At 46.4% G+C, this 24,864-nt stretch overlaps 1 protein-coding gene across 7 annotated transcripts in view; it reads left to right on the forward strand.

Annotated features, from left to right (window-relative positions):
* KATNB1 (katanin regulatory subunit B1) overlaps nucleotides 1–24,864 on the forward strand; it is a 434,067-nt gene that overhangs the window by 385,212 nt on the left and 23,991 nt on the right. For all 7 annotated transcript variants that reach the window (XM_069217361.1, XM_069217365.1, XM_069217360.1 and 4 more), the window contains 2 exons: nucleotides 21,418–21,492; nucleotides 21,969–22,085. In XM_069217361.1, coding sequence (XP_069073462.1) covers nucleotides 21,418–21,492; nucleotides 21,969–22,085 — 192 coding nt within the window. The remainder of the gene's footprint in view (nucleotides 1–21,417; nucleotides 21,493–21,968; nucleotides 22,086–24,864) is intronic.

The following is a 24,864-nucleotide window of genomic DNA, read 5'->3' on the forward strand; positions in this document are numbered from 1 at the left end:
TGGAATCGAAAGGGGAGGAGTCCCTCGGTCTCGTGACTCGAAAAGACTTCTTCGAAGAAAAACAACTTGTAACACTCCGAGCCCAACACCAGACGGCGGACTGTGCACAGCATGTGAATCTGCAGCGACTCATGCCACGAACAGATGTACACTGGGTAAGTGACATTTTCCATATATGTATATATGTTCAATGACTTGTGTAGCTGCAGATACACATGCTGTGCATATATCGCCATATAGTGTTGAGCTCAGAGTGTTACAAGCTTTTTTCCAGTCACAGGATCGAGTCACTCCTCCTTTCGGTGATAGTGCACATGGGCATCGACTCCTTTGTTAGATTGTTTTCTTACTGCTGTTGGGCTCAGACATGTTCCCTCTCGCTCCGGGATTTTCGGTTTGGTACTTTTCTGAACTTTCCATCCTTTCTCTTACCGTTGATATAGTTTTGAATGCGGTTTCCGACTGCACTCGATCTGATTGTACTGTCACACCTTCTCGTCTTCTTCGGGCCTACTGCGCCATAGGCTAATGGATCGGACTCCATTTTGATTCTGTCCTCGGTGCCACACCAAGTTTCCATACGCAGACCAGCACTTGGTGTGTAATCTCTGCCTTTCTCCAGACCATCGGGAAAAAAGCTGTGAGGCGTGTCGGTCTTATTGATCGAAGATAACGTTACATGATCGAAGAGCAAGGCGATTGGAGAGGGTGTCGAAATTTACAGAGCCCATCACCAACATCCTTGGAGAAGAGCAGGCACAAACGGCAGTCTCAATTCCAGATTCGGACTCCGAGTGAGATTCGGACGAGGACAGCCAGGCGATATCTGCAGCACAGTACGTTAGTACACCAGCCCCAACCCCAGCCAGTAAAAAACCTTGCAAGGCCTTGGGTGCACCACTGCGGAGCTTAGAGTTGACAAAAGGCTTTGAGAGCGTGCAACCATTCACTGTGATTCAAAGATCTTAGCAGTTTGCAGCAGGGACTTAGTGGCTGCAGAAGCCCATTATTATACATCATCTTATAAGAACTATACAAGCGTTAAAGCAAAGGAGGAAGATCATGCATCTAGCATTCAAACTGGTGATCACTACAAAAATATGAGAGATGAAGCATATGATGAATTATTTCCGACATTAGAACTATGATTATTCCTAACAAAGAGGTAATACGTGTGACAACTCTCACTGAAAGGCTTGAAACCCTCATGACACACAGAGAAATAATGGTAACAGACGGATCAGCCAAGAAGCATATTAGAAGAAAATTGGACTCCCAAGTTCGTTGACAGCCGCCACATATTCCCAGACAACCAAGGAAAATTGTTGGCCCAACCTGATAGTGTCATGCTATAGGACATTGTAAGAGAAAACCGGAAGTTGAAAAGAGAATTATCAGTTTTAAAGGTTAGGGCAACGGACATGAGCAAGATCATGTATCATGGATCATCACACATAAGAATAGTGATTGAAACAAACTTGACATCAACACCATGGCCATATCATCCACAAGACGTTGATAAAGATTAATTTACAGTGCCTGATTACCTTAAATGGTTCCTACTAGGACTTCTGACTGCAGATCCAGAAAACACAAAGCCATCCAAAAGGGTTGCCTTACTTATGTAACCATTCAGTCAGGACATTATATATGCAGTCACAAATGGCCAGCAGAAACCCCCCAAGCAATTGTTGCTCCCATACCCCTTAAAAAGTATGACAGGCAATGTTGAAATCATTCACACTCTAAACTGACTTGGTCATGGGATTTCATACTCACAACTGGAAGAAAACGATACCACCTTGTGTCTTCAGAAACTTGTTGCTACCTTAAATGAGAAAATTGTTCTTCCAGCTGACATTCAGCCTCATGTCTTCACTAACTTAGCATGAGATAACATTGATTGGCTGGAAGAGACTCCTACTGGTAAGGGGACAGCTCATTGAGTCAACAATATATCTGTGCAGCTCAAGTTGTTTGGACCACAACCTTTTAAAGCTCCTCTACCAAGCATTGAGAAACAAAAGTAAAGAACATTGACCACCACAAATACTGAAAAATTGTTCATGTATGTTTCTGGTGAATGAGTTGAGCCTTAGCCATTGATGACAAGTACCAAAGTAGTGTCGGACAGTGTTGCCCAATTGAAGCTTGCACAAAATAGGAACATAATCTGGGTTGTAACAAGACAAGAAGCGAGCCCTGCACAGATAATACCAAGTTGGATAAGATTTAACATCAGTACTAGAGACTTAGTTAGTGTATCACAGGATTCAATGGACTACATGCCCACCAAAAATGTCTCTGCAACTGAATTGACAACTGTTTCTGAAATTTTGAAACAGTTGGAGCTGATAAGGGAATCACTGCATTTGGCGAAAAGTGTAGTGGTCCTAGATCAAGCTCTCTATGCATAAGCAACTGAGATTGTGTGGAAGCATAAAGCAACGTACAACAGAATCATTCTTCAAATGGGCAGCTTTCACACCATTTGCAATGTCATGTCCATTCTTGGAAAACACTTTCAAGACGCAGGCCTTTGCGATCTTTGCATTGAAGCAGACATGATAAAAAGATCAATATCATCAGTACTAGAAGTTTGTATGTACAATTGTGCAGTTTGAGTACACAAGTAAATGTATGAAGCAATGTTGAGACTGACTTGGTTGGAGTTTATCCCCTGGGTGGAGAAGAGTTACGAAGAGAACATTCAGGTAGTCTACTCCTTCACTCAGGATGTTAAGACTTTTCAAAAGACCTGTGCCAACAGGGATTAGACGACCTCTTGCAGAATGCTGCCTTTGCCGAAGTGAAACAGCTTTGGGATGTATTCCTTGAACATCTTCCTCATGATAGTGGAGATCTCTATTCATTTTAGATGTCTTATATGGATATTGTTGAAAATGTCTTGCTGGCTTTGCTGCATGCTGCTCTAGAAGGAAATTGGCATTTGCATCTTACCACCAAACGCTCCTTGATCCCATGGTGTTTTGTGTATGACCAGATGAAGTACTCTAGATATCTTCCTGTATACTATGCTGAAATTACATTACCTGCATTAAAACATCCAGAGATACACTACAACTTCATAGGTGGATGCTTTTCAGTTCAACTGTCAGATGTTAATCCATTTGGACGAATTCCTGTCAATCAAGCGTTAGAGGTAACAGTTAACAAAGACACACAGACTTCAGATGGTACAACAAGGTTCAACCTCAACTCAAGGTGGGTGCTGTGAAAAAATAGTATGTGACAGCTGAACACAGAAGCGCCTTTTTAGGTCAGATAAGGGAAATAGTTTGAAACAACAGATCAGATCTTACGCTGACCTACATAAGTCACAAATTGAAAAAGATGATAATGTTACGGGTGCTGTTAGTCTGGTTCAAAGCTCGATAAACCCATTTGTTGGGCCACATGATCTCAGTCTCTCTTCGGCAAAAAAGGCATCTCAATTCATTTTTTATTTCCACTTACTTTTCCTTTTTCCACAAATCCTCTTACTGAGTCACATCCAGTAAATATATGGAGACCTATCATAGCAAGACAAACATTTTCACCAAGAGTTGAAGCTATTTTCCCAATGTCAAGGACTCGCATGCATATTTTAGCACCACATTAAAGCCCCAATTCAGCTATGATTCCTTCATGGAATCCCAAACACATAATAAACACATTGTGTCATCTGAGCTTATCATTACTGCCTCATAAACCTCATTAGCAGTCTGTGCAGCATGCAGCAACAAGCGACCATCTGCTTCTTCGTGTGTAGTGTTGAGATCAGGCACTTCGTGGCTCCCTTAAGACATGATTTTGTAGCATTTATTTTCACAGTTCGCAAATAGTGTTTTATTCTCAAGTTTTACAAAATATCCTGAAGGTGCTATGTGCACACGCTTGTCTTTGACCAACACCCATAGCCCATTCCCTCTGGGGATACTTTCCCAATGCAGTTGTTTCTCATTAAGTAATCATTACCTGCATAGCAGCCACCTTTAAATACGTTGTGTGTGCACAGCTGCCTCTCACTTACAACGAAACAAACTCTAAATGCAGCTGCCACAATTACATGAGTAGGTGTGATTAATTATGAATAGGTGCAACCCGATTGGGATATTTAACAGAAGCACACAGTGACACTCACTATCATCGGGAAGAAGAGCCAGTAACAGTAGGTGGATGGCAAGGAACGCACCTTGGTATAGCAAGTGGATTATGGAGTGCAGAGCAATTTATACAAGCAATGTTTACAACTATGGGGTGACAATCCTTTCTTTTCTCAATTAAGAGTGTGACTGCAGAGATTCCTGGGGCCTTCCTCCATGGGGCCCAGATGACCTGCATTTGGCGTAACCGTGTGTGAGCAGGTTCTCTCAGCATGACACAACACAGTATTGAAACAGTGTCATACATGAGTGCAGAGTCACAATTACACTGTTTGCATCTTTCCTAAATGAGATCTGAGTGACTTTATGTCCAGGGTTATCAGTCTGTATGAGAATCAATATATAGCACACATATTATATTATTGTTTTTCCGGTAACCAGGGAACTTATAAGCTATAGCTGGTGCCACATATTATGTCACGATTTCCTTAGTATATACAAAGGGTATATGCTTAGAATGGAACCGACACCTGTCCTGATGAATGCCATGGACTCTGTTGAACTGCGAGGCAGAAACATGTTGAACCATTATGGGGATGAGGTACTTGTTCTCCAATAACCCCACACCCAATTTTTAATACAAAAAGGTACCCTATGAAGTAAAATCTAAACTGGGCTACAACATTGGTTTTTAACTTATTTCATGGATCCTTCGTCAGAATAAGGGCCTCAATGATTTCAGGGTGCAGGCCCGCTCTTGATCAAACAGATGTTTTTGGAAAGCGTGGGGCTATCCTATGATGAAGCATGACATCTGGTAGGTGTGTGAGGACATCCTGTCAATTTTTTTGAGTGTGTCAGGAACAGACTGGTAATGATGAAATAATATTTTGTAATATAATTAATTTCACTTTGGTGGCTTTTTTGTGTGAAACAGGATTATTTTGGAGGCCAGCTCACCCTTGAGGCCCTAAGCCTTAAGTTCCTGCCATGAAGATTGCCCACAGTTCTCGTGGTTTGATGAACATCCAGGAGAACATAGTCTTATAGGGCATCAGAGAACAGAGTTTCCTTATTTGGTCCTTAGTACAGATGTTGTTTCAAACTCCAGCTCTTCCTTCTTGTAAACTCTGACATTTCCAACTTACTCCCTATCGAGATCATCACCAGTAGGTGACATTACCACTTTTCAGGATGTGCTTGTGAGTGGGGAACAAAGCATGAAATGTAATTGGAGATTCAGTGTCCTTCAATTTAAGCGATTATGGAGACACTGTAGTGGCATGCTTTGCCTCACCTTTACTTCCATTAGACTGGGATTGTCAGAGCTTGTGGAAACGAAGTCTCTTACCCCTCCAGCCATGAATATAACATCTCAAAGGCATCTTTAAAAAAAAAAAATCACCGGATCAAGACCTGTGATAAGTTTGCCAAGAGTGAAAGACAGACTCTGATTATCTGTGCAGTCAGAAAGAACTCTGAATCTGCACCCAAGTGTCTGTTTTACTTGACAGTAAGTGTATAAATGCTGCTGGAAGAAAACTTTGCGATAAGGCAGTTACAGTCTTCAAGGGGTACCAGTGCAACTGTGTTAAGAATAAACAATAAAGCGTTGTGGAAGACACTACTATATTTACTGATAACCTTCCTTAAGAAAGGAAATAACTTCTAAGAAGTTCTACAAGGCGGCTATACTGCTTTCCAGCCAGGTCATCAATGCTGTAGTGAATTCAACATCCATGAGAATTTCCAAATTCTGTCATGATATCTTCCTGCGGAGGTCATATTTGTTGAGCTCAACATTTATTAACAGTGACACCCAGAAAAAGTTAATCATTTACCAATAACAGGTTCACTTTTCTTGGCCTACTCAGACCATGATATGCAAAGTATGAAGAATGAAGCAGAAACATTTAAAGCTGTGGGACTTAAAAAAAAAAAACAATCTTCAAATCGCAATAGCCTCACAGCAAGCACACTTTTTACTCAAGGCAGAGGGTTTATTCCCGTGTCCCCTTATTTCTCTCCGGCAAAATAAACAACAAAGTCTTCTTATCATAAGATATCATCCAGAGGCAAAGGTAATATCATTCCTCCTCATCTGTGAAGGCAGTGACTGCCTCGTTTCCTCTTGTCAGTGCCCCCTTCTAGTTGGAAGAAGAGTCTCACAATGTCTTGGAGAGAGGAAAGCAATTACCAGCAACAAATGGGTTCTGAATATTATTGAAACCAATGTTTTAGTTTAGATTAAGTCACCACCACCTGCTATCCCTTAGACAGCTGCACCAAAACATCAGCTGTTTCCTCCAGAAAGAAGCTGAAGCATAACAAAAAAAAAAAAGAAGAAAAAAAAAAAGAAAGAGCTATAAAATCCCCTCCACCTCCCCTGTCCTCCCCCCATCCTCCCCCCCTCCCCCTTCAAAGTGGAAAAGGCATCTATTCAAGAATTCAGACCGGTACTGGATCTAAAATTGGCCAGCAGATGGATCAAGAAATAAAAGTTTTGAATGCAAAGAAGCACTGGTGATTCTTAAGATAACCAGTGGGAAAAGCACAGTACCAATAAAGAGCTGTCCCTTTCATTCTGAGGTCTGCTTCCCAGACAAGTGAGAGATTCACCCCAGGTGACCGAGGTGAATGGTGTTTCCATTTGTGCTTTCTTTGCATTGGCCCAGAACAGGTAGTGTCCTCAGTTTTGTACTATCCACTTAACTCTGGGTGCCTTCAGGTTAACTTTTTTCAAAACCTGATACACTTCAGCTGATTTGGCTACTGTACCCCCATTGTCACCCTGCTCTTGCAGCATAATGGTTAGGTTCCCCAGCCCAATCCTCATATGCTGCACCTGTATACATAGTAATTGAGCTGTTGGCGCATTAGAGTTATTCTGCCTTCCTACTGAGTTAGCAGACATCATTTTGGTATCCAGGAATCCTGCTACCAAATCCATCTATGCAAGTCACTGGACTAAATGTATTCAGTGGTGCGAGTCAAAAGGTTTCAACCCCTTTAAATTGCAGTTTTCTAGCACCTTGCATTTTCCATTGTCTCTTGCTCAGCGGGGTCTTGTGTTGACTACACATTAAGGTCATCTGGAAGCCCTGGATGTCTTCTGTTGTCTACCTAATCAACCGGCCCTTTTTAGGTCCCCATTGATGAGACAGTTTTGAAAAAAATCTTTTACTTGTTGCTTTTACTCCATTCATAGTTGTTGGTGGAATACTTATCTTGTTTTGTCTTCCTCGTTTGACTTCTTATCATGAAGATATTTTTGTTCTTGCAGATAACTTCAACATTCAGGGTCAGAAAACATCTGTCTACTTTCCAAAGTTCTCTACCCTGCTCATTCTTCTTATCCCAGGTGTATTTGATATGGCTAAATCCTTCCGTCTTTCCTCCCTCCTCTACATGATGTCTAGGAGAAGGAATGGCTGCAGAGGTTCAAAACCGGATGTGCAATGTCATACAACATAGTTTGCATGTGACAGAACAAAGAACGTAACCTACTCATCTGATAGAGACTTCTAGTTGCAGATTTCTTACCTTAGAATTTCTCCCAGGCGTCAGACTGGATCTGGAGATTTTTCTTCGAGCAATACCCTTGCTCATCGGTAAGGGGCTTCGGTCGACTCTGCGGGTGTCGTGATGACGTTGGGAGTAGTACAGAGACTCAGTGACGTCAGTTCTTTTCTCCCCCCCCTACGTGCTGATCCAGAGAGAGCTACCCTGGTCTCGTTTTGACCGAATTAGACCCTTTTGTTGAGTTTTCTAGTGAGCTTTTGGTGCGTCAAGGATGTCCACGAAGACCGGGTTCAAGCTGTGCGAGTACTGTCACCGCATGATGTCGGTGACGGATCTGCATTGGGTTTGTTTTTGGTGTCTGGAGCGCGACCGCTACTCGAAGTCGTGCTCCAAGTGCCGGGCCATGCCTCTGAATGCCTTGAGGGAGCAGTCCCTCAAACTCACGGCAGCCTGGCGCTCAACTCCGCGTAGGTCCCGGTCTCGATACCGTTCGCGCAGCCATCACAACTCGTTGTCCTCAAAATCTTCGGGTTCAGGTAAGAAGAAGAAGTAGAAGAGGTCTCATTGCTCTTCGACTTCTCCCCGACGCTCGGCTGACGAGACGCGGGAGGAGCGTTGACGCTCTAGGCCTCCATCCTTGGAGCCTGCGTCTGGGCCAGCTCTGCGCCTCCCTGAGCTTCCAGGAGCTGGAGCGACCCCTGCCCAACGTAAGGAATTCTATGAGGCCATGCGCCTAATCTTTGGGTGGACCAATCCCGATACGGCACCTTCGGGCCCAAGGGGTTCGGTTGAGGGGCCTTTGGGTTCCGCACCAGCGGCTTCAGCTCCGGCCACCGAGGTCCCCTCTGGATCCACTCGCAGATCTGCACCAGCGCTGGTCGCACCAGTGAGGCCTTACCCAGCACCAGGTCCATTGTCGATGCTCCCGACATCGGTAGTGCCCACTATCGACGTCGACCTGAGCCTTATCCCTGACGAGTCGGAGCGGCATCCGCCGAGGCCACCTTTGTCTTCGTTTGGGCCTATTCACCCCAGGTCAGATTCAGACTCTTTTTCCTATGGGTACGTATTTGGGGAAGAATTGAAGGGGTCCTTGGACCCTTATGGATACCTGGATGACCCATCTTTGGACTGGGCACAGGAATGGGTGACACTAGTGGACCGGACACTTCTCCAGACGCTGGCATGCTGTCTCCTCCTACCGTGGCTACGGTGGAGGGAGCGACTTATGGTATGGTGGTCAGTAGGGCGGCCGAGGTCCTTGGCCTTGAGCTTCCTACTGTAGAGGTCAGGTCCAACCTCCTGACTGAGGTGCTACAGCCAGGGACTTCCACATCTGAGCCCCTTTTACCGCTCAATGAAGCCTTCACCAGTGTCCTTTTGGGTACTTGGTCCAAACCCAACACAGGGGCTCCTGTGAATAGGACTATCGCACGCCACCATTGGCCAGCTTTGAATGACCCTAAATTTCTGTCCCAACACCCTTCGCCTGAGAGTCTTGTGATCCAGGATTCCTCTTCTTCAGGTGCATTCACTTTCGCACCCCCGGATAGGGAATCAAAGAGGCTGGATCAATTTGGGAAGAAGTTGTTCTCTTCCTCCAGTCTCTCGCTGCGGTCTGTGAACACTGCATGCCTTTTGGACCGCTATACCCTTTCTCTGTGGGATACAGTTCCGCAAGTCTTGCCGCAGATACTGGAGGAGGCCTGTGCTATCGTCTCTCAAGCTGTCAACGATGGGAGAGATGCGGCGAAGTTCACAATCTGATGTGGGCTGGACACGACTGACTGTCTGGGCAGATCTGTTGCTGCCACAGTGGCTTTGAGACGCCACTCCTGGTTGCGTTTTTCTGGGGATGTCCAACAGTCCTTCATGGACATGCCCTGTGATGGCTCCTGTCTCTTTGGAGACAAAGCGGTCTCCTCTGCCCCTCGCCCCTGATGTCCGCTTTTTGCCCCTGTTGCATCCTCCACCCAGTGACCGTGCCACCCATGCTGTTCAGCCGCTGCGTGGCCGGGGACGTGGAATCCCTCGTGGGCGTGGGACAGGAAACCAGAGGTCTACCCAGTTTACCTCCACCCCCGCTGCAGCCTCCAAACTCTCCTAGTCCGTCCTCTCACTCCCTTCCAGTTGGCGGCAGGATTTGCCATCACCTGCCCCACTGGAAATCCATCAGTACGGACAGGTGGGTTTTGCAGATCTTCGAAAGGGCGACTCCCTCCCTTTCGAATCTGCCCCATCAGCCATGCCTCTATCACTCAGCCAACTCCCGGAGGATCAGGATCATTTGTCACTTCTCCGCCAGGAAGTTGCGGCTCTCTTGGCCAAGGGAGCTATAGAGAAAGATCCCTGTGCCTAAAGTAGGTCGTGGTTGTTATTCCCGATACTTTCTGGTGCCGAAAAAGGACAAGGGCTTATGTCTTATCCTAGACCTTCAGGACCTAAACTACTTCCTCAAGAAGGAAAAATTCAAAATGATCACCCTGGCTCAGGTTCTGTCTCCCTTAGACCCAGGAGACTGGATGGTAGCGTTGGACTTGCAGGACGCTTATTTCCACATCCCCATCCATATACTTTACCTACGATTCATGATAGGTCACGAGCATTATCAGTTTACCGTGCTCCCCTTCGGCCTTACAAGCGCGCCTCAGGTGTCCACGCAAGTGATGCCAGTGGTTGCAGCTCATCTGCACAGGTTATCGGTCTCAGTCTTCCCCTACCTCTAAGACTGGCTGTTGAAGGCGGACTCACCCCAGAAAGTATTCTCCCACCTTCAGACTTCGGCGAACCTCCTGCACACTCTGGGGTTCACTACAAACGTGCTGAAGTCACACCTGACTCCCTCTCAGACGCTCCCTTTCATCAGAGCTGTTCAGGACACAGTGCAGTTTTGGGCTTATCCTCCTGAAAAGCGAGTCCAAGATGTTCAGGCTATGATTCCGATCTTTCAGCCTCTGTCTTGGGTTACGGTGAGACTGACTCTGAGGCTGCTGGGCTTCATGGCCTCATGGCCTCCTGCATCCTGCTAGTGACACATTCCAGATGGCATATGTGGGCTCTGCAGTGGGACTTGAAGTTCCAGTGGGCGCAGCATCAGGGGAATCTCTCTGACATAGTCCAGATCTCGGAGGGGATTGCGAAAGACCTGCAGTGGTGGCTTATGAATCTGCATTGGGTCCACGGCAGATCCCTCTTCCTTCCCCAACCAGATCTATCTATAGTGACAGATGCGTCATTTCTGGGTTGGGGCGGCCACATGGGAGAGACGGAGATCAGATGCCTCTGGTCTCTGGCAGAGTCTGGGCTTCATATCGATCTTCTGGAGCTCTGAGCGATCAGGCTTGCGTTGAAAGCATTTCTTCCCTCTCTCAAAGGGAAAGTAGTGCAGGTATTCACGGATACTACCGCCATGTGGTACTGCAACAAACAAGGATGAGTAGGGTCCTGGACCCTTTGTCAAGAGGCCCTTTGCCTCTGGACATGGCTGGAACATCAGGGCATTACCCTGGTGGTTCTTCATCTGGCGGGTTCTCTCAACACCAGAATGGACAAACTCAGCCATCGATGCGCAGCTGATCACGAATGGCGTCTCCATCCGGAGGTGGCGCAAGGTCTCTTTCAGCAGTGGGGGGAGCCTTGGTTAGATCTGTTCGCCTGCGCATTGGAGTTTCCAAGGGGGAACTCGCTCGGAGACGATTTCTGTTTCGAATGGAACTCCGGCCTCCTTTCCGCCTATACCACTTCCGCCCAGAGTTATCAAGAAGATCAGGAACGACCAGGCGTTAGTCATCTTGGTGTCTCCGGACTGGGCAAGGAGAGTATGGTATCCAGAGCTATTGAGTATGGTCATCGATTCTCCACTCAGACTGCCTCTTCGGGCGGATCTTCTGTTGCAGCAACAAGGGACGGTTCTCCACCCAAACCTGTCCAATCTCTGCGTTCATGCGTGGAGATTGAGCAGCGACAGTTGTCAACTTTTGATCTTCCACCTGAAGTCTGTGATGTTATCTTGGCAGCCAGGCGTCCCTCCACCAAAACTATATACGCCTGTCGTTTACATAAATTTGTGGCATGGTATACCAACAAATCTTTTGATCCCCTCTCTGCCCCTCTGTCTAAGGTTCTTCTGTTCATTCTTTCTTTGGCCCAGCATGGCTCTGCTTTGGGCACCCTTAAAGGGTAGTTATATTCCATTTCAGCCTTTCTAAGGTCACTCTTTATATCTCCTATTGTGAGTAGATTCCTAAAAGGCCTCACCCATTTAGTTCCTCCCATTCCATTTATCATGCCTCAGTGGGACCTCAATCTAGTCCTTACTTATTTAATGTGTACTTCCTTTGAGCCAATGCACAATTGTCCCTTGCTGCCCCTGACCTTCAAAACTGGCTTTCTTGTTGCCATCACCTCTGCTCACAGGTTGAGTGAGCTTCAGGCCCTTTCGTCCAAACCTCCATACTTGTCTGTGGACCCTGACAAAGTGATGTTGTGCACTAAGGCTTCCTTCCTTCCAAAGGTGGTTACGCCTTTCATGTAGGCCAGTCCATCACCCTACCTACTTTCTACGCATCCCCACATCATTCTCATGAGTAGGAGAGACTCCACCGCCTGGACCCAAAAAGAGCATTGGCATTCTATCTTAATCGGGCTAAAGATTTCCGGGTGGATGATCAACTCTTTGTCAAGTATGTGGGTGCAAAAAAAGGGAAGACGGTGCAAAAACGTACCATCTCGCAATGGGTACTTTGCATCAAGATTTGGCCAAGAAGCAACTCCCTGAGGGCTGGCGTGCTCATTGCACCAGAGCAACTGCTTCTTCCACTGTGTTGGCACGCAGAGTTCCTGTCCTGGATATCTGCCAGGCAGCTACGTGGGCTTCCCAGCACACGTTTCCTAAACACTACTACCTGGACAGTCAGGTCCGTCGTGATGGCTACTTTGGTAGTTCGGTCCTGTAGGACTTCCTAGTATTATCTTGGCTCACAGCCCGCCACCGAGGATGGCATTGCTTGGGTATCTATTCTAAGGTAAGGAATCTGCAGCTAGAAATCTCTATCAGATGTACAAGTTACTTACCTTCGGTAATGAAATATCTGGTAGAGACATATTCTAGTTGCAGATTCCTTACCTACCCACCCCTTCTCCTCGCTTGCAAACTGATTTCTAGAGACAGGGATTCCCCATTCTGTCTTTAGCTCTGCCGCACCAATCTCAGTGTTCTTAGCGGCTCTGAACTTTGGCATGGAAAGTTGTTAAAAGAAACTGATGTCACTGCGCTGAGGCGGCGTCTGTGTACTACTCCCAACGTCATCACGGCGACTACGACGCCAACAACGCCCACGAAGTCGACCGATGTCACCTACCGACGCGCAAGGGTATTGCTCAAAGAAACATCTCCGGATCCAGTCTGAGCCTGGGGGAAATTCTAAGGTAAGGAATCTGCAACTAGAATATGTCTCTACCAGATATTTTGTTACCAAAGGTAAGTAACTTGTACTTTGCGACCTTGGCTGGAGCCTAAAAGGAATCCAGTAACCAAATTATCCATTTCATGTTGGGTCATTCCAGTGATTTATCCGGGTCTCGGACCCAGTAGTAATTAAAAACCGACTTTAAATTTGGGGCACAAGAAGGACCCTTTTTAATGACAAAAGCATTGATTGATTCCTGAACAATGAATGTAAAAGGTACAGTAAGGTAATCCATGTCAGCAATTTAGTTCCTCTTTATATGTCACATGCTTTACTTATGTTTCCGAAGAGTTTTATCTATTTCCATGATGTTGTATTTATTTATTTTTTGGTGTACCATATTACTCCTGTATAAAGGGGTTTATAACTTCTACGATTGAGAGTTCTAGAGTTGAGGCTGAAGGCACTGGAAGCTTATTACAGTGCCTGTCCAAAGTTCAAAATGTGTTCAGAATACATATCATCCAGTCAGTGGCCTCTATGCAAAGCGTATGGAGCATGGTGACGAATTACAGTTGCAACTGTGATTCTGTGCAAATGTTGAATGAATGGGGTACACAGTTGCCAAAATATTGGCAAGGCAAAAGTACAAGAATATGCAGTGCTTACATGTGAGTGGGTGTGTTGTGTTTGGTGGTGGCGAAGTGAAGGAGATGTGAGGAAGTGCATTAAAGAGATAGTCATGAGAATGTGTTGAAGAGGAAAGAAATGAAGTGCAAGATATACAGATGAACAAGCTGTGAAGAGAAAAACCGTGTACATGTCTAACAGAGTGAGCATAACTGGAGAGACTGAGACACTCTGAAGACCTCTGTCATGTTTAATGCACAGTCTCATTATTCTGGAATTTAAACTTTTTCAATTTTATAAGTATTTTTATTGGCTTTAGATTTGAGCACTACCTGCATGGTTGAACAGAAACTGCAAAGTGTAGATTGGGCATGCCTGTATCCAAGGAGAGTCCGACTTCAAGAGCACCTCCCTGCCCCTCTGCACACCAGTCTGATCTTTGCAGATTGGCCCTCAAGCTTCCAAGTGGCCCTGAACCTTCCTTTCACACCTGCAAAAGCCACATCCACAAACATAAAAAACACTAAGCAAATGCATGCTACGCATTTACAACCAACAGACCCTATCCACACCTCAAAGTCTCAACAACCACTACAAAACCCCACAAAGCACATCTGTACACTAATCTACTCTAACTCCGAGACAATGGCACCTTCACAGTGACACAACACCACTCTGCCCTGTACCTCTATCAAATTCACACATCACAAACATGGCTCAAATCCACACTACACTTAACCTTAATCCCTACAGACACACACTTCCTGTTCATACAAAACACCAGTGCTACACTCTACTTACTCCTAACAGACCCCTTTATATCACCACCAAACCTATGCTCATCCCGCTCTGATATCAACCACCAACAACCTCCTCCTCTTCCTAACAAAAACACAAAACCAAACAATCCTTACACTCCACTTAACCACACATATTACCTCTTCCTGCTACCAAACCTAACTCAAACACCCTGTCCATCCCCTCTCACACACCACATATGCTCTCCTCCAATGAATATCACCACTTCCTTTAGCACTCACCTTCCACTCACCAACAGTACTCTACGTTCACATCATTCACAGAAATTCATTGCATCAATTTCTCATCTCACTACTCCACAAAAACAAAACATAACACACACACACACCAGCATATCAAAATATCACGCACACAACTTCATACCATATTCCAAACTCCCACCCTCATGACTACACAAATAATAAAGATCTTAATCCACCTTTACTCCCAAATCTTCACCAACACCTAACACAACCACCCCAACACAACAACACTCATTCAGCTGCCTTACATCCATTGCACAATTTAGAGCCTTAAACATGGTCCACATGCTCCACCACTACCTCCGACCCATACACCTTCCACCCTAAACTGAGGGTCTAGCCCTCTTGAAACAAGTTAGTACATTGCACAACTTTGTGTAACTTAGGATGCTTTCTAATGCAAATCCTGGTTAACATTGAATAGCAAATCCCACCCTAACACTGCACTGGGTTTGTGTCACCTGCAGCACAAAGCTTTAATAGATCTTGGCCTATGACTGGCTGTAGAACCATCGATTTCTGATGGATACAACTGCCTGTGGATTTCTCACCTAATGAATTCTCCCCATGTGCAGCATTCGACGGAAACTTCTTTCCACCTCTGCACGTCGGCGAGGATGTCACAATTGCCCGACTCCACGCGGCTCCGTCTGACGTCATCAAGGCAATAAGAGGCCCTCGCCGGTGTGCTGACGTCAGTTCCTTTTTTTCCTTGCTTTCAATAACGGTTACTTGTCCAGCTACCTTTATCGTTTGCTGTTCGGAGGGATACTTTGTGTTTTTGTCGAAATGTCGGCCCGAAGAAGTCAGGCTTCAAGCCTTGCAGGGAATGTGGAGGTCGAATGTCGGTTACTGACCCCCATAACTGCTGTTTATGGTGCCTGAGTTCGGACAACGACGTCCAAGAATGTGGTTCATGCCAAAAAATTAACCCTAAAGCCTTGAAAGAACGTGAGGCTAAATTGTTTTTAGCAAAGCCTAAGAAAGAGAAAAAAAGGCACCATAGGTCATCGTCGGGGAAGCTGAGTCACAAGTAGCGGCGTCATCATGACTCCAGGCATCGATCCAGAGGAAGCCGGTTGGAATCGAGGTCTCCGTTTTCCCGACGCCGTAAGTCCTGGGAGGTCAGCCCGACGGTGTCTCCTCAACTGTTGATTCCGCAATCTTCTCCGGCGCCGTCGGTCTTTGGGGTAGTGGAGCCTCAGAGTGAACATGCCTCTCCAGCGCATCCAGGCACTCAGGATTCGAGTCCGGCGCCGGATCCGGCTCCTCAAGACTATCCTGCTTTTCCGGCTCCGGGGACGGATCCGGCGGCATTTCTTAATGCCATGTTTACTATTTTTTAGAACATGGCGCCGGGAGGTGGTTCCCGGCTGGCCCCACTGGTCCCTTGGCATTTAACTTAGGCGTTCCGGCTCCGTACAGGCCGACGCCATTTATGCCATTCTGTCCAGCAGGAGACACTAGCCCGGCGCCGGCAGTGCAGCCGTCGACGTTGAGAGAGAGGCCTTCGACGCCGGTGTCCATGGAGATGGAGGAGTCCCAAGGCCGAATGGCGTAGATGGGTGCAGGTCGTGTATCCACGGTGCCGATGGATCCATCTCCGGCGTCGTGAGGATCCGGAGATCCTGTGATGATGCCTTTTCGGCTCCACTCTCTGACGTTGGTACACTCTATGTCGACGCCGGGGCTGGAGGCCAAATTGCGGTCCAGGAGAAAGGCCCTCAGGTTGTTGGAAGAGAGAGAGTACCAGAGGCAGCTCCTTGAGGAAGGGGAGATTGCGGAGCCCCAGAATGAGTTTCAGGGATTGGACACGGCCAGTGGACTGGATACTTCCCAGGAGTGGGATCTGGCCTCACCAGGGGAATATACAGAGGAAGCAGCCACGTTCCATTCTGTTATCAGGAAGGCTGCTGATTTCCTGGAACTCCCCCTTCCTATGGCACAGGTTAAAACCAATATCCTGACGGAGGTGCTTCATCCTGCCACGGCCATTGCGGATCCACTGTTACCATTTAATGAAGCTCTCATGGATCCCATAGGGGAGGTGTGGAAGAAACCTGTTTCTTCGTCGGCAGTCAGCAGGTCGGTGGCCAGACAGTATAGGTCTGCACCTGGAGACCCCCGACTTTCTTTCGAAGCATCCATCTCCAGAGAGTCTGGTCGTGCAGGCGTCCTGTTCGTCACAGTCTGCTCCTTTCTCCTTCCCTGGTGTATTATCTGACAGGGAGTCCAAGTGCATGGAGCAGTCGGCCAAGAAGATTTTCTCCTCGTGCAGCATGGCATTGTAATCAGCTAATGCTACGTGTATCCTAGGCAGATACATTCACGTGATAATGGGTGCGGCAAAGGCAGCGTTGCCGGACATGCCCCAAGACTTGCATGGTCTCCTCTCGGATGCCCAGTCAGCGGCTACGCAAGTCATACAGTCGGGGCTGGAGTCAGCGGCTACGCAAGTCATACAGTCGGGGCTGGACACCACGGGCTCTGTTGCTAGAGCCATGAGAACCTCTATCGCCACCAGGAGTCATGCTTGGTTGCGCACATCTGGGTTCTCATCGGATGTTCAAGCCACGCTCTTAGACTTGCCTTTTGATGGGTCTAAATTATTTGGCACGAAAGCGGACTCTGCGTTAGAGCGCTTTAAGGAGTGTAGAGCCACTGCTAAATCCTTGTGCTGCAGGCTGTTTCGACCCCGTATAGGTCCATTAGACGGCTGCAAGTTTTTGGACGAGGGACTTCCTTTCGTGGGAGATCGCAGCAAGCAGGCCAGCAGTCTTCAAGCCTCCCTGATAGATCATTTAGGGGGCAGGGTAGAGTCCGCACTAGAGGTGCCACCCAGCAGCAGCCCCCTTCCTCTTCCTCAGGGGGGATGCCACAGGGGAAGCAGCCCTAGTGCTCTCTCCATCGCGTCCCATGTCTCTCCGGTAGGGGGAAGGTTGTCTTTTTCTTCCCATGTGGGAGTCGATAACATCCGATTCCTGGGTCATCAGCGTGGTAAAGAAAGGCTATGCCCTTCCCTTTCGGGAGATTCCTCCTCCCTTCCCTCCCTGTCCTTCCTTTTGTTCAGAAGATCATCTCCTGTTGCTAGAACAGGAGGTTCTGTCCCTATTGTTAAAAGGTGCAGTGGAGTTGGTTCCCAAGCAGGAGAGGGGTCAGGGATGTTATTCAAGGTACTTTCTGATCCTCAAAAAGGATGGTTGTTTGAGACCTATCCTGGACCTGAGGATTTTGAGTTGGTTCCTCAAGCAGGAGAAATTCAAGATGCTGACCCTGTCACAGGTTCTTTTGGCGTTGAACAAGGAAGATTGGATGGTGTCTGTCGACTTGCAGGATGCTTATTTCCATATTCCCATTCTCAAATCACACAGGAAGTATCTCCATTTTGTGGTAGGGACGCAACACTACCAGTTTACGGTCCTTCCTTTTGGTCTTACTTCCGCACCTCGGGTCTTCACGAAGGTGATGGCGGTGGTTGCAGCAGACCTCAGAAGGAAAGGGATAGCAGTATTCCCTTACCTGGATGATTGGTTGATCAAAGCCAAGTCTCCGGAGCTTGTGTTGCATCATCTGCAGCTGGCAACCCAGTTATTGTTCAGTCTTGGCTTTTCAATAAATGTGCCCAAGTCTCACCTTGAGCCCTCTCAACGCCTCCTGTTCATAGAGGCAGTACTGGACACTACATTGAATTGGGCCTTTCCTCTGCAACAGCGGATTCAGGACATTCAGGCGTTGATTCCAATATTTCAAGAAGGAGTGGTTGTTCCAGTCCTCAAGGTCCTTCGTTTGCTCGGTTTGTTCGCTTCTTGCATTCTATTGGTCACTCATGCATGCTTGCACATGAGGGCTCTTCAGTGGTGTCTCCGCAAGCAGTGGTTTCAGCACAAGGGGGATCTCAAGGAGTCGATAAGGATCTCCGGAGACACTGCAGTGGATCTTCGATGGTGGGCTGCGGTCGGCAACCTGTCTCAAGGAAAGCCGTTTTTGCTGCCACCTCCACTGACCACAGTGATAATGGATGCCTCCACTTTGGGGGGGGGGTGCTCATTAGGGGGACCTGGAGAACAAGGGTCGTTGGTCTCCAGTGGAGCAGATGTTTCATATCAATCTGCTGGAATTCCAGGCGATTCGTTTGGCCCTCAAGGCCTTCCTCCATTCCCTTCCCTTCGCGGTCAGTCGGTTCAAGTCCTGACAGACAACACGACCGCAATGTGGTACATCAACAAGCAGGGAGGAGTAGGGTCGTACCTTCTCTGCAGAGAGGCTCTGCGGCTCTGGTCCTGGGCACAGGACCATCAAGTTTGCGTAATAGCAAACCATCTGGCTGGGGTTTAAAACGTGTGTGCGGACAGTCTCAGTCGGCTCTTCCCAGATGATCACGAGTGGCGTCTTCATCCGGATCTAGTTCTTTACATCTTTCGGCTGTGGGGTTTTCCCCGGATAGACCTATTTGCCACTCGGGAGAACACGCATTGCCCGTCGTTCTGCAACCTTCAGCATCCGATGCACGGAGCGTTGGGGGACGCGTTTCAGACACGTTTCCCCCCCATACCCTTGATTCCTCAAGTTCTGAGGAAGATTCGCCAAGACCGGGCCCAAGTCATACTAATAGCTCCGGATGGGCCACGAAGGGTGTGGTACGCGGACCTATTCCAACTCTTGCTGTGCCCTCCGCTCGGTCTCCCTTTCAGGGCAGACCTCCTCTCGCAGTCGCAGGGGCGGGTTCTACGCCCCCACCTCCAGAGCCTGCACCTTCATGCCTGGAGATTGAACGGGGCAATGTGAGTGCTTTTTCTCTCCCATCGGATGTGGTGGAAGTTATTTTATCGGCCCGGCGACACTCCACCAAGTCTGTCTATGCGGGCAGATGGGCTAAATTCGTTCATTGGTGTGGAGAGTGACAAATTAATCCCTTAAGTGCCCATCTGTCAGATATATTGATGTTTGCTTTGTCGTTGATGCGGCAAGGTTACGCTGTGGCCACTGTCAAAGGCTATCTCTCAGCTCTTTCGGCCTTCTTATGTCTTCCTGATCAACCCTCTTTGTTCAAATCCCCTTTAGTGTTAAGGTTTTTGAAGGGGCTTACCAATAGGTTTCCTCCCACTCCGTTCATCATGCCCCAGTGGGATTTAAATCTGGTGTTAACCTTTTTAATGGGCTCCCCTTTTGAGCCACTTCATTCTTGCCCTTTAAGGGGTTTAGTTCTAAAGACTGTGTTTCTGACGGCCATCACGTCTGCTAGGCGTGTGAGTGAGCTTCAAGCTCTTTCTGTTCACCCACCTTTTACAACCTTTCATAAGGACAAAGTGGTTCTGAGGACCAGGGCCGCTTTCCTCCCCAAGGTAGTGACTTCGTTTCATTTGGGACAGTCCATCACCCTCTCGACATTCTACCCTGCTCCACATCCATCTAAGGAGGAGGATAGGCTCCATCAACTGGACCCAAGGAGGGCTCTCAGCTTTTACATAGACAGGACGAGAGAGTTCCCCTTGGATGACCAACTCTTTGTCGGATACGTGAGGAAGGGGAAGGCCGTCCACAAACGAACGCTATCCAGGTGGGTCGTTCTTTGTATTAAGACATGTTATTCATTAGCGAAGAAAGATCCTCCTGAGGAGTTAAGAGCCCACTCCACCAGGGCTAAATCAACCACATAGGCCCTGGCTAGAGGTGTTCCAGTGGCGGACATTTGTAAGGCTGCGACGTGGTCTTCCCTCCACACCTTTGTTAAGCATTATTACTTGGATTCAGAGGTGAGGAGGGATGGTCATTTTGTGCGGTCTGTGCTGCAGGAGTTCTTGGTATGACCAGACGGACACCCTCCTCAGAGGTGGTACTGCTTTGGGACTCTATTCATTAGGTGAGGAATCCACAGGTAGTTGTATCCATCAAAAGAGCAAGTTACTTACCTTCGGTAACGCTTTTTCTAGTGGATACACTAGCTACCTGTGGATTCCTCACGGTCCCTCCCGCCTCCCCGTTGTCCGTCTGGTCATACCGAGATTTCCTTGGGTTTACATATGTGTTTTATTCTTTCTGCATTTTGAGGTTATGCATTTATATATATATATTCACATTTATGTTTCTATTTGTAAGTTTTGATATTTGTTCATGATTGTGCAGAACTTTTATGAACGTGCGTTGGTATCGTTACTATTATTGGCTTTTGCTTTTTCCATAAAGGTTTATTGGATACAGATATGAAGTGTTTGGAATGTCAATGTTTATCTATTTGTCTCAAAGGCACGTCAAAAATGGCGTAAACTGACGTCAGCACGCCGGCGAGGGCCTCTTATTGCCTCGATGACGTCAGGCTGAGCCGCGTGGAGTCGGGCAATTGTGACGTCCTCGCCGACGTGCAGAGGTGGAAAGAAGTTTCCATCGAATGCTGCGCATGGGGAGAATTCATTAGGTGAGGAATCCACAGGTAGGTAGTCCACCAGAAAAAGCGTTACCGAAGGTAAGTAACTTGCTCTCTAAGCCTTATACGAGCTAGTAAAGTCATCTCTGTTTTACAGTTAATCTTGCTTTTTTATGGCTCATGATCTGAGAGCCTGAAGTCTTGTCTAGATTGAATGACAGCCAACTTTGTGGTGGTTCATGAAAGTTAATGCTCTCCTGTGTGTGATCATTGCACAACTGGTAAAAATGTGCACAGTGAAATTTTTAATATTTTTATGTTTTTCTTAGGTCTCTGTGGAAACTGGATCTTTGCACATCTGTTCTGCCTCAAATTGAAAAGCTGCTCCAGAGTAAATATGAAAGGTGAAGTAACAACAATAGATGTTTGCTCTGCAAAGGCAAGGGATGCCAATTATTGTCTTGTGTAGGTGGAGAGATTGATTGGCTGAGGAAGTGAAAGAGCAAAAGAACATGTTTATTTGGTGCATATAGCAATGTAAATCTCTTAGGCTCTGAATGAAAATGTAACACCCTAAAAAGTTCATTTTGTTTATTTTAGATGTTGAGTCGATCTCTCATAGATGGAGAAAAAGAGTAGAGCAATGAAGCTGCTATAGCTACTTAGGGGGATGTAAAACATGATAGCCAGTTGAAATTCACCACCATCTCACGAAGCATCTGCAAGGTTTTGAAAAACAATTGGCAACCACATTTTAATAAAAGCACCTGTGTTCCCTGACACCTTCTAATTGACCAGATTAAGAGAATCTCGGAGCCAGATATACAGCAGATTAGGTTTCACTATCAACTGTTTTGTTTTTGTGTGCTTTGTCTTCCAGCTACATGCAGACTGGTTGTGCATCACTAAAACTGATCCTGCAAAGATTTCTGCCCATCATCACGGACATTCTATCTGCACCACCCTCAGTTGGAGTGGATATATCCAGAGAAGAGAGGTAAGATTACACACTGCTGCTTGTTTCATAGGCCAGATAAATGTACTTTACTTCTTCAATGACAGCAGAAAGATTGTCTTTGCATTTTCCATAGCAGATTGTTCTACTGAATCTGATAGTTAATGACATTTGATGATTTTAATACCTATTAGCAAGCTACACTTCCTAGACTTCAAATGGATGCTAATGACAACACAAGAAGTGATGTTCTAGCTTTTAAAATGGATGCAGAAAGGCTTTCACTTGTAATGACTAAAATAACTGAGAAATCTTAGAAAAGTGAGTACAAATACAATGTAGGTATTTAAAAGAAGGACTCTTCTCTGCCAGTGAGTGAATGTCACTGAAATTAGATCCTTCATATTCACTATATTGTAAAAGTACATTAATTGATTTAATAGAATATACTAAACCTGTCATAAGGTTAGCATTAACATATCTTTGTAACATCACTTCCTATGATGTCACCAGGGGTGTAGCCTAAAACGGGGGGGGGGGGGAGGTGGCAGGGTGTTACAGCCCCCCTAATGTTTTTTGTGATATATGGTTGAGTGGAGGGGCTTTCAGTTGGGTATGGCGAGGTGTCTGTCGGATTTAACCAGGAACTTTTATACACACAGACACACACTCCCTCTCTGTATTTGGAAAGACTTAAAAAATGTTGGTTAGTTCACAAAATAATGTGCTTTCTCTCACTTAGTACCCCTATCAAGATGCATCCTGCTCCCTTTCCGCTGCCCCTTAAGCTCTTCCAGTGCGTCCTTTTTGTCCCAGAATGTATTTTAATATTATTTCCTAACATGATTGTTGGGAAACCTGAAGCTCACTATATCCTACTGATCAAGCTACGTCCCTGGATGTCACCAATATTTAAGGTAATGTGATATTATGTTTTGTGCTATCATCAGGGGGACAGCATTGATCACTTCTGGTTATACCACATGATATGCAGGTAAGGATCTGAGAAAGTAGATTTTGCAAAACATCAAGTCTGGATTCTGTTCAGGCATGGAGGGAAGCATATTACTTTAAACTCTCCTTTACTCCTGTTGGCAGCATACAGGATTTGCAACAATTGACAAAAAATGAAAAATAACACATCATAGGTACCCAGGAAAAAGGGTCAAACCCCAATCTTCCTACTACATGTCACTAAACATGCACATGGCTTTTTATAAAAAATAATCTGACCATCATCACAACACCTTCTCTTACATTATAGGCGTAAAGCCCCCCGCATCTACAGCTTTCTTTTCAGTCCTTCATATCTACCTACTCTCCACAATTGTGAACAAACAGGAACCATTCGCAGAACAGCTGGGCGGTTATAATTCTTTTCACAGGTAACGTAACATTACAGATTACTCCCAACTTTCATTACAATGTCACAGTATTCCTTCAGCTATTAATAATGTTCTAAAGCATTGGATCTTTTCACAGATTCTCATGGTTGAATAGTACCTCATCAAAATAGGTTGCAGACTCAGATCTCCTAGAACAACAGTGTATAACAACATATAACAGTAGTATTGTCTTGGAAGCCTGGCTACCTCATTGGATATAACCTGAACTCCGATCATGAAGTGAACTACAGCCAGTGAAGTGGAGGTTCTGTGAACTACACTTCCCTAGAGGTCACCAGAGCTCACCTCTCCGCCATGTGTTAGCTGTGCAGGGAGTCTCCACAGTGTTTTGCTATTTCTCAGAGCAACTGACTACAAACCTACCTGTATCTTCAATTTTCAGTTGTTTATGGGGATATTTTGCTCCAGGATACTTAAATTCCATCATGTCTGAAACACATAAGGCTCTCTTCAGGCCCTATAAGGTCCATACTTTCTGGAACCGCATCATAAGCCTCAGAATGCAAACGTTGTCAGAAATACTCACCAGTGACCCTCCAGGATAGGAAACACAGCAGAATCCTACTCAAGATGAAAAAAAGTAGGAGACACCATATTCAGATTAAGATTTGCCACCTACCTCTAAAAAGGCACAAAAGCTGGTTAAATCAGGCACTGAAAAAGCAAAACATTCCCCTTACCACCTGTAGGAAAATGGTACTGCTGGCACGGCTCCCTCGTAGCTTTTTGCCTTTTGTTGAAGCCAGCTTTGATTGAAATTGTGCTGGGACCCTGCTAACCAGGCCCCAGTACCAGTGTTCTTTCTCTACAACTGTACCTTTGTCTCCACAATTGGCACAGCCCTGGCACACAGATAAGTCCCTTGTAAATGGTACCCCTGGTACCAAGGGCCCTGTGGCGAGGGAAGGTCTCCAAGGGCTGCAGCATGTATTATGCCACCCTGGGGATCCCTCACTCAGCACATGCACACTGCCTCACAGCTGGTGTGTGCTGGTGGGGAGAAAAAGACTAAGTCGACATGGCACTCCCCTCAGAGTGCCAAGCCCACAACCCACTGCCTGTGGCATAGGTAAGTCACCCCTCTAGCAGGCATAACAGCCCTAAGGCAGGGTGCACTATACCACAGGTGAGGGCATAGCTGCATGAGCACTATTCCCATACAGTGTCTAAGCCAATTCTTAAACATTGTAAGTGCACGGTAGCCATATAGAGTATATGGTCTGGGAGTTTGTCAGACTCGAACTCCACAGTTCCATAATGGCTACACTGAATACTGGGAAGTTTGGTATCAAAATTCTCAGCATAATAAATCCACACTGATACCAGTGTGAGATTTATTGAGAAATGCACACAGAGGGCATCTTAGAGATGCCCCCTGCCTGCCATCCCAACTGCTAGTGCTAGGCTGACTCGTC

Source organism: Pleurodeles waltl, chromosome 12 (genome assembly GCF_031143425.1).
Source record: "Pleurodeles waltl isolate 20211129_DDA chromosome 12, aPleWal1.hap1.20221129, whole genome shotgun sequence".
Taxonomy (NCBI): domain Eukaryota; kingdom Metazoa; phylum Chordata; class Amphibia; order Caudata; family Salamandridae; genus Pleurodeles; species Pleurodeles waltl.